This window comes from Podarcis bocagei (assembly GCF_964188305.1).
Source record: "Podarcis bocagei genome assembly, chromosome: 5".
Taxonomy (NCBI): domain Eukaryota; kingdom Metazoa; phylum Chordata; class Lepidosauria; order Squamata; family Lacertidae; genus Podarcis; species Podarcis bocagei.
Genome location: NC_138129.1, coordinates 35,344,618 through 35,363,368, shown reverse-complemented (window position 1 = coordinate 35,363,368; position 18,751 = coordinate 35,344,618). Strand labels below are relative to the sequence as shown.

Sequence of the window (18,751 nt, the reverse complement as noted above, 5' to 3'; positions counted from 1 at the left end):
CCAGCCCTCTAATTCCAAGATTTCAGTATTTTTTAATAGCATCCACTCTTTCAACCAGCTCCAGCATGCAGCTTCAAGGTATCTTCTTAAATCTGGAACTGCAAATCCCCCAAATCCTTTGGTACTGTCATTATTTCTGATTTTATTCTGGCTTTTCCCCCTTGTCTCAAATTGCTGATTTTATGACGCCGGTCAGTTGGGGTACATGAAGCATTTCCAGCAATATGTCTTTCTAACAAATTACTTGCATTTGATTCCTTCCCCCTTAACTCCATTATCATTGAATTCAGTGGTAATTAAATCTGGGCTGGATCTAGACATATTAAAGAAATGTTTCAGTTAAATGTGTTGTGAACTTTGTATGAGAAATCGGGTTGGCAAAAAATGGAACTCCACGGTGCCATCTGGTGTCACAGTGTTATAATGCATAAACAATGCATATAAACAGCTTTTTCTTTGACAATGTAGCTGAGTCCCAAGTTTACAATTGAAATGACATTAGAGAGTCAAGGGTTTTTTTTTGCAAGATCTGCTCTCTGAAACCCATTCACAGAGAGGTATATGGTGTGACCAAAGCAGTTATTTCAAACTAGCAATATGCCCATCCAATGACAGATGGAATGTAAAGAACCCTGTGGAGGTATAGTAGATTTTGCTTTAGAGAGTCTGAGAGTACACCCTATGGCTTCAATGTCTAATAAGGGCTGGGCCACCTGGGATGAAGAGGAATGCAGTCAGATACACTGTTAGGAGAGAGGCTATACTTGCTGCTTGCTGCTAGTGATCTTAGCAATTAAGAAGCAGTCATACTGGTGACTGAATGGGGTTACTGTGCCCCTGAAGGACCAGGTGCGCAGCCTTGGAGTCATTTTGGACTCTCAGCTGACCATGGAGGCGCAGGTCAATTCTGTGTCTAGGGCAGCTGTTTACCAGCTCCATCTCGTACGCAGGCTGAGACCCTATCTGCCCGCGGACTGTCTCGCCAGAGTGGTACATGCTCTAGTTATCTCTCGCTTGGACTACTGCAATGCGCTCTATGTGGGGCTACCTTTGAAGGTGACCCAGAAACTACAACTAATCCAGAATGCGGCAGCTAGACTGGTGACTGGAAGTGGCCGCCGAGACCACTTGAAAGACCTACATTGGCTCCCAGTACGTTTCCGGACACAATTCAAAGTGTTTGTGCTGACCTTTAAAGCCCTAAATGGGCTCGGTCCAGTATACCTGAAGGAGCGTCTTCACCCCCATCGTTCCACCCGGACATTGAGGTCCAGTGCCGAGGGCCTTCTGGTGGTTCCCTCGCTGCGAGAAGCCAAGTTACAGGGAACCAGGCAGAGGACCTTCTCGGTGGTGGTGCCCACCCTGTGGAACGTCCTCCCATCAGATGTCAAAGAGAAAAAGAACTACCAGACTTTTAGAAGTCATCTGAAGCTTTTAGTGTTTTACGGACTATTGTATTTTAATATTTTGTTGGAAGCCGCCCAGAGTGGCTGGGGAAATCCAGTCAGATGGGAGGGGTATAAATAACAAATTATTATTATTATTATTATTATTATTATTATTAGTAGTAGTAGTAGTAGTATTAATTATTATTATTATTATTACTACAACTACTACTACTCCTATCGGAATGGTCCCATGATAAGTGGCAAGATGCTCTCTTTCATAGGGTATGCAAGTTATTGCTTAGAAGTCCCTCAATTTCTGATTGAGCACATTACTTTCTAAAAACGTTTTGAAAAAGTGGTGTGATGACTTTGGGATGTCAGCAGATTGGTGAAATATAAATATTTTGATGGTTTCCTCTGAAATGTCAGCATCTGCCTCTCTTTTTTCTCAGATAGAAATTTGTAAATATATTTCTATGATCCTTAATTTGTAAGGCAGACTATGTGAGCAACATCGGAAGGGTACGCAAACATCTGCCATGCACCCTCATTTTGAGATGGTGTTGTCACAACAAAGAACTTTCCCGTCATTTTCTGATTCTGAACGATCTCTCTAGCACCACCTAGTGCTTTTATTTTCAAGCAGCGATAGGCATTTCTTCAGTTAAAAATCTGCCTGGAACAGCAGGCAGCCAACAGCAGGCAGGCAAAGACAACCAAAGCCAAACATTCAAAGAGCCTATTCCTTTGTTCCTGGTTTATTTTATTGTACTTCATCCAAAAGAGTAAAATGATCCTCATTTGTCCATTTGGGAGCTATATGAGTTTCTCTGAGACCAGACTACTAGTCTCAAATAGCACAGTACTGATTTCTCCTGTGGTTCCTACGGCCCCAGCAATTATTCTCCATCTTGGGAGAAACAAAATTGGATCTAAAAACTATCATAGAGGAGAATTTGTGTGTGTGTGAAATTCTCATGCGTGGGGTGCAGAAGTTTTGAGGCACTAGACCCATGTTATCACAAGTGCCCTTTTATTATACGAATGGTCTGCATTCTGCAGCCTTCCTGGGTGCACACACTTCGAGAACAACATCTTATAAATAATAAAATTATTGCTGTTATTGTTATTGCTAGTGGGTCCCCCAGCCATGTATACTAATAGGTGATTGCCATTTATCTGCAGGAGGAATTCATCAGGTTTTCCTGCTGAGCTCCAGTTGCTGCCAGAAGAGGATGGCAGGCCGGAGGGGAGGTGAGAGAGGCAAGCAACATGGCAGACCAGAGCCTCAACTACACAGACATTCTAGAACACAGCTGTCAACGTTTCCCTTTTTTAAAGGGAAATTCCCTTATTCCAAATAGGATTCCTCATAAGAAAAGGGAGACGTTGACAGCTATGTTCTAGAATGGGAGTAATGTTTGTAATTTACGATACCCAAAATTACTTCTAGGGGATCTCTTCTCGGCCTTGGAATGGAAGGTACAAAGTGTGTTTCCAGAATGGGGCTTAATTTGCAAATGGGTCACAGGCAGCATTTTTTTTCTTCTTAATGGATTTCTCCTCAAAAGAATAAATCTGGATCAAAGGGTGAGGAGATGATGGGTTGGCATGTTGAAGCCAACAATATTGTGTAAGCAGTGCAGCAACAATCAACAGCAACATCTTGCATGGAAGAGGAGCAGCAGTCTCATAATAAGCAGGCATCTGGAAACACCTAAAGTTGGCTAGATTTTTATTTCTCTCAGGTGCTCAGTAAATGTTTTCTCAAAAAGGGGTCAGAACAAAACACCACATTTTTTGGTGCAGGGACATTTACAGTCTAATTATCTTTCAAGCTTGTTGCCTTGTAGTAATTAGCATAATGGGATTTGAGCTATTAGAGAAGTTTCAGTTAATAAATGTCCTCTTGCCCCACCTCCGGTCAATATTTATTACTTTGCAGTTAAAACTCTGAAGAGATCGGCCGTCCCTGGAGTGACTATCACACAGTTTGTGGAGGACATTCCGAAAGGGTGCAGCACACCTGACTTTGAGCGGAAGCCAATTACCTTAACATTACAGGAAGGTGAGGCATCGCCTAAGAATGGAGAACTAGCCCTGTTGTATATCGGGGGGGGGGGCTGTGTGGAGATAGTCTCTTCCTTTAAATTCCTGGGATTTTTATGTGAACAAATGCAAATGAAAGTACAATGCAAGCAAACTAAACAGTTTGTTGTTGTTTAGTCATTTAGTCATGTCTGACTCTTCGTGACCCCATGGACCAGAGCACGCCAGGCACTTCTGTCTTCCACTGCCTCCCACAGTTTGGTCAAACTCATGCTGGTAGCTTTGAGAACACTGTCCAACCATCTCGTCCTCTGTCGCCCCCTTCTCCTTGTGCCCTCAATCTTTCCCAACATCAGGGTCTTTCCCAGGGAGCCTTCTCTTCTCATGAGGTGGCCAAAGTATTGGAGCGTCAGCTTAATAACCAACTATTTTTGGCCTTTCTAAGGCATCTGCTGGAACGCTTTATTTCTTATTAGGAGGGAACTAGAAAACACATGGCAAATATTTCAAAGGAGAATTCCTTCACATCATCCGTTTTTATTGTGGATTTCTGCTTCCTACTGAAACATTTCCCTTCTTTTTTCCTCCAAGGTAAAAATGCCATTTTCAGAGCTGTGGTCAAGGGTGAACCACAACCAGAGGTGTTCTGGAAACGCAATAATGAGGCAGTGGATGATCCTCAGAAATACCAGATATCATTCAATCCAGCCACAAATGAGTTTATCCTGCAGGTGAGGATTAACTGCTATCTATGGTTATGTACACACTATACATTTAGACTGCATCAACAGAAGTATAGTGTCCAGGTCAAGGGAAGTAATAGTCCCACTCTATTCTGACTTGGTGAGACCCCGCCTGGAATACTGTGTCTAATTCTGGGCACCACAATTTAAGAAGGATGTTGACAAGCTGGAGCGTGTGCAGAGAAGGATGACCAAGAACCACAAGCCTTATGAGGAACGGAAACCAAGCCTTATGAGGAACGGTTGAGGAAGTTGGGTGTGTTTAGGCTGGATAAGAGGAGACTGAGAGGAGATATGATAGCCATCTTCAAATAACTTAAAGGCTGTCACATGAAAGAGGGAGCAAGCTTGTTTTCTCCTGTTCTGGAGGCTAGGACTCAAAACAATGGCTTCGAGTTGCAAGAAAGGAGATTCCAACTAAACATCAGGAAGAACTTTCTGACAGTAAGAGCTGTTTGACAGCAGAATGTGCTCCCACGAGAGGTGGCAAACTCTCCTTTTTTGGAGGTTTTTAAGCAGAGGTTGGATGGCCATCTCTCATGGATGCTTTAGTTGAGATTCCTGCATTGCAGGGGGTTGGACTGGATGACTCTTTGGCCCCATTCCAACTCTATGATTCTATGATTTAAATGTGCTTCCCTCAAAGAATTCTGGGAACTGCAGTTAAGCATGCTGGGAATTTTAACTCTGCGATGGGTAAACTGAAGTTCCCAGGATGCTTTGGGAGGGGGGAGATGTGTGCTTTAATGTATGGTATATACACAGCTTCCTGTGAATATACTGTTTAATCTTTAACGCAGTAAAATGTCAAGGCCTGGTGAATCTTCTCCCTAAAATATGGAGCATCTTAGAAGAAGAAGAAGAGCCTGCTGGATCTGACCAATAGCCCACCTTGTCCAGTATTCTGTTCTCATATTGGCCAATCAGACACTTGTGGGAAACCGGCAAACAGGACCTGAGTGCACACAACAATAATAAATTTTCTGCACTGATTTCCATTTCTCTTTTCTCTTTAAAGGTAAACAAAATCACTGCAGATGATGCTGACTTGTACCGTTGCACCGCTGCGAATGAGTATGGGGAAGCCACCTGCACTGCTGGTCTCAAGATTATACAGGGTAGGTTAGTCAAGGTAGCATGCTGCTGTCAGCCTAAACAATAATAATGCTTTGGCACTGAGGACCAACTATTACTTAAGCTGCAATCCTAAACACATTTACCAGGGGAGAAAGCACTGCTGAGTACAATGAGACTTACTTCTGAGTATGTATGCATCAAAAGGTAAAGGGACCCCTGACCATTAGGTCCAGTCGCGGACGACTCTGGGGTTGCGGCGCTCATCTCGCTTTACTGGCCGAGGGATCATGTGGCCAGCATGACTAAGCCGCTTCTGGCGAACCAGAGCAGCGCATGGAAATACCATTTATCTTCCCACCAGAGCGGTACCTATTTATCTACTTGCACTTGACGTGCTTTTGAACTGCTAGGTTGGCAGGAGCTGGGACCAAGCAACAGGAGCTCAACCCGTCATGGGGATTCGAACTGCCAACCTTCTGATTAGCAAGCCCTAGGCTCTGTGGTATGCATAGGATGGTGTTATTAATGCAAATAATAAGTATGGGAGAGACAATAACTTAATGGTAGAGCACATAACTTTGCATGGAGAAGTTCTCAGGTTCAGCCTCTGGCACCTCTAGTTTAAAGGATCAGGAATATAGGTATTCTTATTCATGAAAGATACCCATTAAAATCTACAGGCCAACAAAGGGCTTTCTCTATTACTGTAATTGCCATTAGGCATTTGAATGTCATGTTTTAATAGAATATTTAAATGAGAAACATAGATGATGCATTTCCCAGTTCGACAAATACAAAGAGAACCATGCTTGTCTCACTGAAGTCGGTATAAGTATGAACTGTACACTTAAGCCCTAAGAATTCTGTGAGGCTTGAGTGTGCTTAACTTCTAAATTGTAACAACTGTCAACGCTTAGAGGAGGCATTCCTGCAACTACATTGCTAATTAAGGAATTCTCCTTCCCTCTTGATTTCTCTCCCTCCTCACCTTTCTTCTCTTGCCGTAACTGATCAGTCGGCTTCAAGAAGAAAGCGAAGCAGACTTCTTCTGCACCACAGACAGGTAAGATGCATTGGTCTGGAGGCCCACAAGCCAAGACTTTGACACTTGATAATACATCGACCACATCAACACTCTTATTAAGCTCTGGGTTAAGGAAGCCCCATTTTCATTTCATGCCAATTCTTTTTTAAAAAATCTTACAGACCTGAAGAAGGAGCTCCAGGACTTCAGAAAAACATTAAAGAAACGGTGAGTGTTTCGAAGAACAGGTTGTTTTATAAAGCAGGGGGGAGGGGGTCCCTGTCTTCCAAAAAATATGATATGGCTGACAAAGGCCCAAGTCCCACTTGCAGAGGGAATTACATAAACAGATATTCTGCAGAAAATGTTCATGAACATCAGTATATAATAAGCAGATATCTTGCTTCTGACAGTAATAGGGATCAGTCCCCAATAGATGTTGCAGTCAATAGTGTATGATTCCTTATACAATTGGGTCTTGCTTTGCAGTTTTTTTGTATCTCTTTCTCCTGAAGTTATAACCTTTTTGCTTAAGTAAATTCGGGGGTGGGAGGGTAGGACATCAATGTGGTCTTCTGGTTTTACCATTTGTTTAAGATTGTAAATATTAAGGGGAGAGCCAGTGGGGTGCATTGGTTAGTGTGCTGGACTAGGACCTAGGAGACCAGAGTTTGAATCTCCTCTCAGCCATGGAGTTCATGGGGTGACCTTGGGCCAGTGGCAGTCTCTCATCTTAACCTACCTCACAGGTTGTGCGAGGATAAACTGAGGAAGGGGTAAACTGTGTATACCACGGTGAGCTCCATGGAAGAAAAGGGAACTATAAATGTAATAAGTGAATAATAAATACTGTGTGTACAGAGAGGCTTAAAACATCTTCTTGATAAATTACTGTTTCATGATTCCAAATGGTGGGAGGCTCAACATCTCCCCAGGTAAGATGTTCCAATGCAGAGTTATTTACATATACATATTGAGAAAGATGTCTCCTGCTATTCACATATAATCAGGGTTTCTCTTCCTGGTACTTAACTCTCTCAGAACACCTTCAAGTGCTCCAAAGAAGGAAATTGATATGGAACAGATCTGGCAGTTACTGCTGAATGCAGATAAGAAAGATTATGAAAGGATCTGCCTGAAGTATGGCATTGTTGACTTCCGTGGGATGCTGAGGAAGCTTCAGGAGATGAAGAAGGAGAGAGAGGACAAGCAGGCACAGGTAAGGCTATTTCTTTAACGCCAGAATCTAGGGAGGCAAATCCTCATCTTGTTGCATTTCATAGAAAGAAGAAGAAGCTGTCTTATACTGAGTCAGGCCATTGGTTCACCAGGCTCAATAATTTCTACACTGACTGCCAGCAGCTCCTCAAGATTGAAAGCAGGGATCTCTCACAGATCTAGAGATGCCTGAGGACTGTTGTTGGGAAATTCTGCCTGCAAAGTAGATGCTTTACCATTGAATTATGACGTTACCTGTGTCACAAATTCAGAATTGAGTAAGTTTTTCTGAAGGTCCCATATGTATTAAATAACCCAGTCACAGATGAAATATAAAACTTTATTGCCAATAAAGGCTCTGAGTATTATAGTGAACTTGCCACAAGGCTTGGGCTTGTTTTTTACAGCACATTCTCCTTAGAAAGGAGAGCACCCAGATTTATCTAAAAAGCATCGAAACGGTAATCTTGCTTATTGCTGTTGAAATAAGTGCCTTGGTTGTCCCCAGAACAGGCAGTACCCCATTTAAGCAGTGTTAATAGTCCTTGAAATCCCCTATTATATCTCATCTTTGCTCTTTACAGTATCTACTCAACCTCAGAAACCTGAGGCATGTCAGAGTCAATGAGGTGCAAGGAAACGCTTCATTTGACCTAGAGATGGAACTGAAAAATCCGGAAAGTAGAATTTACCTATACAAGGTAAGGAAGGTTAAGTCAAATCACGGAGTTGTACCATATCAGACATCTGGGCTGAACTGGAGCTAAGTAGCTCAGGAGAGAAACCGAGAAATGTATAGCAGCACTGCCTGACTCCATGGTATACTATACAGTATATATATAGTCCTACAGTATAAAAAAAAATCAGAAGGGAATGTGTTAAAGTGAAAGCACGGCATCTACATCTTCCTCTTTAGGAGGAGTAACAATGACACAATAATCTTCCAAAAGGATATTGCAGAGTAGGAAAAGGTTCAGAAAGGGGCAGTCAAAAGGATCAGGGGATGGAACAACTTTCCCATGGTGAGAGATAGTGTTTGGGCCTTTTAGTTTAGAGCAAAGGTAAGAGGTGACATGACAGAAGTTACGCCTGGTATGTTGAAACTGGATAGTGAAAGGTTTTTCTCCCCCTCTCATAATACTAGTCCTCATTGGACATCCAGTGAACTTGAATGTTGAAAGATTTAGGACAGATAAGAGAAAGTACCTTTTCATGTAGCACATAGCCACCCAGAGTGGCTTGGGCAACCCAGTCGGATGGGGTACAAATAGTTAAACAATGAGACTCTCACCCACAGGAGGTGGTGGTGGCCCCCAGCTGGGGTGGTTTTAAAAGAGGATTAGATAAATTGATGGAGGATCTATCAATGGGTTTGCTCTACCTCCATGGTCAGAGGCAATAATAGCAGTTGCTGGAAGAAGCAGAAGAAAGTGCTTGTTGTGCTTGGCTGCTTATTATAGCGTTAAAATTGAGATGTGGAAAATATGGAAGCAACGAGGAGAGGCAGGTTTGAGATTTGGAGATATGCTTCAAGGTCCAGACTATGGGAAGCCCCCAAAAATTAATAATTATAATTTGGATGATAATTTGTTCTTTTTATTTTAGTTTTTTAGTTTTATTGGATTATTACTTGATATATTAATTGGATGTTTTTTATTGGAAAATTAATAAAAATGATTTAACCCCCCAAAAAGAGGATTAGATAAATTGATGGAGGATCTATCAATGGGTTTGCTCTACCTCCATGGTCAGAGGCAATAATAGCAGTTGCTGGAAACAGCAGAAGAAAGTGCTATGGTGCTTGTCGGGATCTCCACTCGGCAAAGCTGATAAAGCTCATTTTCTTCCCCCGAGTCTTCGGAATCACCTCCCAACGTGTTTAATGACCTGAGCCTTTGATGAGGCTCCAAGGCACATTCTTCAGCAGAGCTTCCAGCACAGGAAAGAGACGAGAGGTTTGGGCTACATTGTAAAGAGTTTATTTCTAAGCTACGCAGACAGAAAAGACATCCTCTCTCTATGGAAGCAGAGAGCAACTGGACAAAGGAACAAAGGAACCAGGAAACCACTAACGTCACATCCCGTCTCCTTTCCCGTGAGACTGGAAGGTCTCTGGAATGTAAACAGAGTCCTGTGACTCCAAGCAGCTGCTCAGTCGCAAAACAGAAACTAACATCTTGGGTGGGTCCTGCTTGCTGCTTTCACACTGGCAACTGGTTGGCCACTTTGAGGACAAGATGCTGCACTAGATGGGTCATGGGCTTGATCCAACAGGCTCTTCTTATGTTCTTATGAATACCTATTCCTGATGCTGACAGCCCAAACTCTCAAAACTCAATATTTACGAATATTTACATATCCGTTTTCATTTTAAATCCCTGGTTAGCTTGGTTCTTTTGGTGGGGCCACCAATGATTCCCAATTATAGTGGCTTCAAATCTTTGTCACCTGTCAATTTGTTGCAAATGGAAATTTGCAAGGATCATTTTGCTTGGACTTTGGTTTATATTGTTTGCAAGATGATTCCGACCTTCCTGTGAATTTATTTTCTTTCCTTCCTCCCTTCAGGATGGCCAGATGATCAACTTTGGATTTGACAGTGAAAACACAAAGCACTGCCTGCGACAGGTTGGCAAAAAGTACAATTTTATCATCAACGATCTGCAGCCAGAAGATGCTGGCGTGTACCAGATCAAAGTAGAAGATGTAGATGTTTTCTCAACTGAGCTGGAAGCAGAATGTAAGGCTTCGTGACCATGGGGTTGTGCAGAGAACCTAAAGGGGGTGTGCATTTGTTTCATAACCTATGGAAAAAAATTGAAATGAATGGGGGCCACTCATTTCATTTGATATTACTAGTGAAGAAACAAATGCCAGAGTTCTAGATGAATTCCAAATGTCATATATTCGTTCATTGCTCATTTATGACTTGTTTGGAACCATTCATCTCCTACTAACAGCAGGTATAGATCAGATGAAGATTACTGGTTGAGCTGCGGTAGTTTTCCTAACTTCCACATTTCCAAAGGGCTCATCCAGACTTGCTTTCCCCTGGAAAAACACAATGTCTTTACTGCTAAATTGGAGCAAATGCCAGTCATGTTTTCTCCGATTTATCGCTAAAGAATGGACAAGGGCAAAACCGCTCAGACCCATGCTTAGAAAGTGAAGGAGAAGCAGAAAACCACCCAGACCCATGCTTTCCGGGCATGGGAGAAGCAAGAGTGTGGATGAGTTAATGATTTGTACAGTGGTACCTTGGCTCCTGAATGGCTTAGTTGTTGAACCAATCAGCTCCCAAACACCGCAAACCCAGAAGTAAGTGTTCTGGTTTGCAAACGTTTTTCAGAAGCTGAATGTCTGATGTGGCTTCCGATTAAGTGCAAGAAGCTCCTGCAGGCAATTGGAAGCTGCACCTTAGTTTTCAAACAGTTTTGTGAGTTGAACGGACTCCCAGAATGGATTAAGTTCAAGAACCAAGGTACCATTGTAGTTTGACAGAGAGAGATTAGTTGATACATAGTCTGAGCATGAAACAGGGGCCCTTTTTCCTATCTGTCTGAAATTTAGCAGGCCTGATTCTAAGGTCTGACTCCTTAGAAAGGGAATGAAATGCTTGATATTTTCATACCAACTGGAAAACACAGAGTAACAAGGAGAAGAAGTGCCACTGGATGTCCCATAGAAGGCAGGGGGAAACCATGAACAAATGAGAATAATGACAATGAATTAAATAATAATGAAAATGAATGTGATTATTAATTAATGAATCACTAAATGAACGAGGGTTTAATAACAAAAGCGAAATAACTACTGGGGGGATTCTTGCACACCCCTAGTCTCAGCTGTAATTAATTCTCAAAGTTACAGCTCAATCCTATGCATGGTCTCTCAGAAGCAAGTCCTGTGTTCACCCTCAGGGTTGCAGGATGCATAGGATTGTCACCTGACTAGTGTCAAAAATTAACCACAAAAATTAACAATGAAAACAAATGTTCAAACTAAGGCCTCAGGGCTTCTTCATGCGTTATTCTTTTTAAGGCTATAACCGTAACCTCATGTATCAGTTGTGTCTTTTTGATACACATAGTACATAAACACACACGCCAGGATCAAATGTCTCATAAGATGTGAAGCAGCTCTCACTTTTGTGACTGAGCTCAGCATTAATAGAAAGATGCTGTGTAGGCTGAGAACTTGATTAGAAGGCAGAAGGGGCTGGTTTCTAATTGCATAATTGTGCATATTTTATCGAACATGAAGTTTTAAGACCTCATTTTACCAAAAAACAAAAACATGATAGCACTAGCTACAGTCTAGATATGGAGCCCCAGCTGACATTAGAGCATCTCACAAGCTTTAATGTAAACTCTGAGGGTTAAAAATTGCTGCATAAATAAGGGCAGATAAATTTCTCAGAGGTTTTCACATGCAGTCCATAGCAGGCTATCAGGGTGCTTTGTTGCCAAATCAGGGCTAGAAGTTCTGTTCGGGTTTTAGCATTTGTTTGGGTAATTTTGGAAGGCAGATACTAAGCCCTCACTCGCTGCTGAATGGAACTGGGTTTCCCCACGTTCCATCCATTTCACTGCTCTTCCAAAGCTGCCCTGCGGTCAGAATCTGTTGCATGTCTGTTTAACATCAATTTGGTATTGCAGCCATCCCAGTAAGTTTTCGCTATCCTCTTGGTGAGGTGAGATGCCACGAGCAAGGAAATGCTGTCTTTCAGTGCACTCTCTACGAACCCTGCTCCAACGCTACGTGGCTGCACAGAGACCGTATTCTAGAGTCCAATGACAAGTATGAAATTTCGGTCTCGGAAGATGGCCTCACTCATCGCCTAATCATCAAAAACACCCAGGCCTCTGACAAGGGGACTTACACCATTGATATTGGAGACCGCTCTTCAAGTGCCTGGCTTGAGGTTGAATGTGAGTGGTGATCTAATCTTGATTTCTCACACTATAATCTATTGTGAAGTGAGGTGCCCCATTCCCTCATAGCAGCACTTCAGGGTTCTACATCCTAGGACTGATTGTTAAGCGCCCAATTATAGAGTGCAGGGTGATTTAAATGGGATAGATATTGGAAGAAACCTTAGGGCCTATTGTCATTATTTCTTACACCAGTAACTTTAAATAGCAATCCTTTAATTGTGCTTGTGCTTTACTGTCTAGCATGTTTAACATGTATTAGAAATATCATTGTTTTAAAGGAAAGGAGTTCTATAGAAAACTTTGTTAAATTGTAAAAACGCCAGCAGTTCATCTGTACCAGCACACTGTCTCCAACACTAGCAGGAAGAGATATAAAGGACCCATTTTAGTTGCCATAGCCAATATTCATTGATAGTCCTAACCTTTATTCACTTGTCCATACCATTGTTAAAGAGATGAGTCAATCTAGTGGGCATGACTTTGATTTGTGGCCTATAATGCCATTTTGGTTGTTTTTGTTCATGCCAGTAACTATTTGGAAATAAGAGGCGATTTCCTTCACTTAAAACAAACTAACTAACATGATGTAGAATAAAAGGCCACACACACCGTGGGTGGCATCACATCTATTTCCTTAATATGGTTCTGATTAAAACAGAATTATTTTGCACTACATTAGTTTCCCCCTTGTTTTCCCATTTATTTCTTGTACATGGCTGTGAACTAGTTTAAGCTGACTAGCAATATGTTTACAATGCAGCTAAAGGAAAGAGAAAGCAGACTGAAGGAGATAGTGATGATATAACTGGATGGCGGAAGAAACAGCTAGATGAAGACCGCGCAAAGAAACTTCGTCAAGAACAAGGCCGTGATGAGCAGGATGGCCAGTATAAGAATGGCCAAGCTGGCGAAGGAGAATCTTATGGTTCCTTAGGAAAAGATGGATCTTTGGGAAGAGGAGGAGCCAACAGAGATGGGAAGATGGGACAGTTTTCTGGGGTGGGGACAGACATGGGAGAAGGGCATGAGTTCTCTGGATTTGCTGGTGGTAGTAGTGAACATAAGGGACATACTGGATATGGTGTTAGTGAGGGAATGGGTGGTTTGGGTGGCATGGGTTCACTGCATGGTAAAGATGCTATGTTAGGTGGCACAGGAACTGGATCTGGAGGTGCAGGTGGACTGCAAACTTCAGATGGTTCCACACTTAATGGAGCAGGTGGGCCAGGAGCTGGGTTTGGTGGTGCTGGTGGAGTAGGTGGACTCTACGGCAAGGATGGGATGCTAGGTGGAGCTTGTGCTGGGGGAGCTGGCGGTGCTGGCAGAGAAGGTGGACTTTATGGTAAGGATGGCATGCTTGGTGGAGGTGGTGGTGCTGGTGGAGCAGGTGGACTCTACGGCAAGGATGGGATGCTAGGTGGAGCAGGTGGTGCGGGTGGAGTAGGTGGACTCTATGGCAAGGATGGGATGCTAGGTGGAGCTGGAGCTGGGGGAGCTGGTGGTGCTGGTGTAGGTGGACTTTATGGTAAGGATGGTATATTAGGTGGTGCTGGTACTGGTGCTGGTGGAGCTGGTGGTGCTGGTGGAGTAGGGGGACTTTATGGCAAGGATGGGATGCTAGGGGGAGCTGGTGCTGGTGGAGTAGGTGGACTCTACGGCAAGGATGGGATGCTAGGTGCAGCTGGTGCTTGGGGAGCTGGAGGTGCTGGGGGAGTAGGTGGACTTTATGGGAAGGATGGTATGTTAGGTGGAGCTGGTGGTGCTGGTGGAGCAGGTGGACTCTACGGCAAGGATGGGATGCTAGGTGGAGCAGGTGGTGCGGGTGGAGTAGGTGGACTCTATGGCAAGGATGGGATGCTAGGTGGAGCAGGTGGTGCTGGTGGAGTAGGTGGAGTAGGTGGACTCTATGGCAAGGATGGGATGCTAGGTGGAGCTGGAGCTGGGGGAGCTGGTGGTGCTGGTGTAGGTGGACTTTATGGTAAGGATGGTATGTTAGGTGGTGCTGGTACTGGTGGACCTGGTGGTGCTGGTGGAGTAGGAGGACTTTATGGGAAGGATGGAATGCTAGGTGGAGCTGGTATTGGCGGACCTGGTGGTGCTGGTGGAGTAGGGGGACTTTATGGGAAGGATGGAATGCTAGGTGGAGCTGGGGCTGGTGGAGCTGGTGGTCCTGGTGGATGTGGGGGACTTTATGGCCAGGATGGTATGTTGGGTGGTGCTGGTGGACCTGGCATTGCTGGTGGAGTAGGTGGACTTTATGGTAAGGATGGTATGTTAGGTGGAGCTGGTGCTGGTGGAGCCGCCGGTGCTGGTGGAGTAGGGGGACTTTATGGCAAGGATGGGATGCTAGGTGGAGCTGACACTGAGGGTGTTGGTGGAGTGGGTGGACTTTATGGCAAAGATGGTTTTCTAGGTGGAGCTGGTGGACTTGATGGTGCTGGTGGAGTAGGTGGACTTTGTGGCAAAGACGGTCTGCCAATTGGAGCTGGTCAACTTGGTGGTGCTGGTGGAGTAGGTGGACTGTATGGGAAGGATGGTTTGTTAGGCAGTGGTGGTGCTGGTGGAATGGGTGATGCTGGTGGTGTAGGAGGACCTTATGGGAAGAATGGAATGCTAGGCGGAGTTGGTGCTGGTGGACCTGGTGGTGCTGGTGGAGTAGGGGGACTCTACGGCAAGGATGGGATGCTAGGTGGAGCTGGAGCTTGCGGACCTGGTGGTGTTGGTGGAGTAGGTGGAGTAGGTGGTGGTGGTGGAGTAGGTGGACTTTATGGTAAGGATGGTATGTTAGGTGGTGCTGCTACTGGTGCTGGTGGAGCTGGTGGTGCTGGTGGAGTAGGTGGTGCTGGTGGAGTAGGGGGACTTTATGGCAAGGATGGGATGCTCGGTGGAGCAGGTGGTGCGGGTGGAGTAGGAGGACTTTATGGGAAGGATGGAATGCTAGGTGGAGCTGGTGCTGGCGGAGTAGGTGGTGCTGGCGAAGTAGGTAGTGCTGGTGGAGTAGGAGGACTTTACGACAAGGATGGGATGCTAGGTGGAGCTGGTGCTGGCGGAGTAGGTGGTGCTGGCGAAGTAGGTAGTGCTGGTGGAGTAGGAGGACTTTACGGCAAGGATGGGATGCTAGGTGGAGCTGGTGCTGGTGGAGTAGGTGGTGCTGGCGAAGTAGGTAGTGCTGGTGGAGTAGGAGGACTTTACGGCAACGATGGGATGCTAGGTGGAGTTGGTATTGGCGGACCTGGTGGTACTGGTGGAGTAGGTGGACTTTATGGCAAGGATGGTGTTTTAGGTGGAGCTGGTGCTGGTGGACCTGGTGGTGCTGGTGGAGTAGGTGGACTTTATGGTAAGGATGGCATGCTTGGTGGAGGTGGTGGTGCTGGTGGAGTAGGTGGACTCTATGGCAAGGATGGGATGCTAGGTGGAGCTGGTGCTGGGGGAGCTGGCGGTGCTGGGGGAGTAGGTGGACTTTATGGCAAGGATGGTGTGTTAGGTGGAGCTGGTGCTGGTGGACCTGGTGCTGGCGGACCTGGTGGTACTGGTGGAGTAAGTGGAGTTTATGGTAAGGATGGTGTTTTAGGTGGAGCTGGTGCTGGTGGACCTGGTGGTGCTGGTGGAGTAGGTGGACTTTATGGTAAGGATGGCATGCTTGGTGGAGGTGGCGGTGCTGGTGGAGTAGGTGGACTTTATGGCAAGGATGGGATGCTAGGTGGAGCTGGTGCTGGGGGAGCTGGCAGTGCTGGGGGAGTAGGTGGACTTTATGGTAAGGATGGTATGTTAGCTGGAGCTGGAGCTGGTGCTGGCGGACCTGGCGGTGCTGGTGGAGTAGGTGGTGCTGGTGGAGTAGGGGGACTTTATGGCAAGGATGGGATGCTAGGTGGAGCTGGTGCTGGCGGACTTGGTGGTGCTGGTGGAGTAGGTGGAGTAGGTGGTGCTGGTGGAGTAGGGGGACTTTATGGCAAGGATGGGATGCTAGGTGGAGCTGGTGCTGGCGGACTTGGTGGTGCTGGTGGAGTAGGTGGAGTAGGTGGTGCTGGTGGAGTAGGTGGACTTTATGGCAAGGATGGTATGTTAGATGGAGCTGGTGCTGGCGGACCTGGTGGTGCTGGTAGCATTGGTGGGCTCTATGGTAAGGATGGAATGCCAAGTAGACCAGGCATTGGTGGACTTGGTGGTGCTGGTGGCACAGACAGTCTGCTTGACAGTACTGTTGTTTCTGGTGCAGAAGTTATGAGAGGTCATCATGGTAAGGATGGTGTGCTTCCTGGGGCTGGTGGTGTTGGGTTAAGTGGTGTAGGGAGCACCGGTGACCTTTATGGTCAGACAGGTACTTTACATGGAACTGAGGCTGGTGGTCCTGGCACTGGATTAGGAGGCATGGGTAGCATGATGGATCAAACTGGAGGAGCTGGCACCAAGTATGGTGTATCAGGTGAGGGTTATGGTGAAGGGGGGATAGGTAAGGATGGCAGGGTTAGTGGAACTGGTGCTGGTGGTCTTAGTGGTGAAGGATGGTTGGATGGTAGGGATGGTAGGCTAGGTGGATTTGGTGTTGGTCCAGGAGTTAGAGGTGTTGATGGATCCCTGTATGAGAACATGTCAGGCATTCCTGGTGAAGAGTTCCTAGGCTATGGACAGTCTTCTGGCCTTTCTGACGCTGGAACCCATGCTGGTGACAGAAGAAGACAGCTGTCTGACTTAGATGCCAGTCAACTTACTTCATCTGATATTTCAAGAACCAGGGACAGGAAAGGGAGAGGAGGAAGTCTTCTTGAAGAGGATGTGAGAGGTATTTATATATTTATGAGCACAGTAAGCCCACAACTTATGCTCACTTTTCTTTTTTTACGCGACCACAACCGTATGCAGGTGATCAAAAATATATATGTGAATTGGAAGATTTTTGGGGGGAAATTCAAATACGCTTTTAAAAAAATGTCAGAAAAAAGCAAAGGAGCAGGAAACAATAGTTGGCAATCCCATCGGCTTTTGTACTCACCCTGGGAGAGTGTTCAAGCGTCTTTAGAGAGTTGGAGTCAGAGAACCAGATAATGAGATAGGGCACAGAGAGCAAGCAAAGGTGGTCTGAGAGTGAGGGGCGGGTCATCTGAGAATTCCTGGCTTTACGTGTTTTTGGCAAACCTTCATGTAAGTTGCGGGCTTACTGTAATTTATTGTGTCCCTGTTTCATTTATTTGTGTTTATAACATCTTTCATGTTTTTAAAGATGTTTTCTTTAATAGTCTCTTCTATCTCTTTTGTTTGCACAGAATCACATCCCCGTTTCAACCAAGGTTTATTTGACCTCCATGCACCAAAAGGAAAACCAGCTGTGTTAACTTGCAGCCTCAACAATGACCAGCTTGAGGGAACTTGGTTTAAAGATGGGTTCAAGGTAACTTGAAAGCAGTAAACATCTCAAGAATGTCTTTTTAGTCTTATACTCATCTTTTTCACTTTAATTTTTTATCTTGAAATAAAGCTTCCATAATGCAGACAACAAGCAGGAGGAACAGAATGCCTATCTTTGTCTCTTGTTGTTATCAACCAAAGATGGGACATGTCTAAAACCAGTTTAGAGAAAATAGCTGTCTTTATCTGTTTGTTGTAATGTTCCATGTAATATCTGAGAGAGAATATTTCTTTACCTTCTGTCTACCTCCCTGCAAGATAACAGGCCAGGATGGAATCTCCATTGAGAAGGAGGGCCCAGTCCACAAACTATTAATAGATGAAGTACAAGATAGTCATGCTGGAAAATACAAATTCGAAGCTGGAGGAGTCCGAACAGAGGCATCTATTTTTGTGGAAGGCAAGTCTAGTCAAGCCTAGTAGAGAAAATGGTGCTAAAATTGCTACTGGTTGAATTATGCTCTTAGTATTATATGATTTTGTAGGACACATGGTGCTGGAAAGCATGATGAAGTCACTGAATTAACAATCCACATAAACCAGATCTCATTGTCTCAAAAGCAGAGAGAGAGAACTTTGGTCATTTCAGAATGGCTCTGCTAAACTAATCCTCCCCAGTTGCTTTGATTGTGAATTACCCTTCCTCCTTACTTCCCTACCTATCACATCTTCCCTCTCTATCACATCTAGTTCTTGCCCTTTTTCTCCCATGACTTTTCCATCATTTCTATGGCACCTCTTCCCATGCCACCTGCTGTCCAAATGTTAACTTTCCCTTCCTTTTTTATTTCTCTTTCCCTCATTGACCTCTGTACCTTCTTCCACATTGTTGTACAGCACTTGCAGCAGCTCTGTAATCTTGACTCACTTAGATACCTTCTGAGAATTCACATTTTTAACACTTAAAAATAA

General features: G+C 44.7%; 1 protein-coding gene and 1 long non-coding RNA gene across 2 annotated transcripts in view; one reads left to right on the top strand and one right to left on the bottom strand.

Annotated features, from left to right (window-relative positions):
• The window catches only part of LOC308587310, a 242,547-nt gene that overhangs the window by 147,597 nt on the left and 76,199 nt on the right, over window positions 1-18,751 (bottom strand). The gene's annotated exons all lie outside the window — the stretch shown is intronic.
• IGFN1 (immunoglobulin like and fibronectin type III domain containing 1) overlaps window positions 1-18,751 on the top strand; it is a 46,875-nt gene that overhangs the window by 13,378 nt on the left and 14,746 nt on the right. The window contains exons 2-15 of the mRNA XM_081194814.1: window positions 2,574-2,642; window positions 3,334-3,456; window positions 4,029-4,168; window positions 5,199-5,298; window positions 6,273-6,320; window positions 6,464-6,509; window positions 7,323-7,500; window positions 8,084-8,200; window positions 10,068-10,239; window positions 12,158-12,430; window positions 13,197-15,419; window positions 15,492-17,216; window positions 17,698-17,822; window positions 18,098-18,239. Of these exons, the coding sequence (XP_081050940.1) occupies window positions 2,624-2,642; window positions 3,334-3,456; window positions 4,029-4,168; window positions 5,199-5,298; window positions 6,273-6,320; window positions 6,464-6,509; window positions 7,323-7,500; window positions 8,084-8,200; window positions 10,068-10,239; window positions 12,158-12,430; window positions 13,197-15,419; window positions 15,492-17,216; window positions 17,698-17,822; window positions 18,098-18,239 (5,431 nt within the window). The 5' untranslated portion in view covers window positions 2,574-2,623. The remainder of the gene's footprint in view (window positions 1-2,573; window positions 2,643-3,333; window positions 3,457-4,028; window positions 4,169-5,198; window positions 5,299-6,272; window positions 6,321-6,463; window positions 6,510-7,322; window positions 7,501-8,083; window positions 8,201-10,067; window positions 10,240-12,157; window positions 12,431-13,196; window positions 15,420-15,491; window positions 17,217-17,697; window positions 17,823-18,097; window positions 18,240-18,751) is intronic.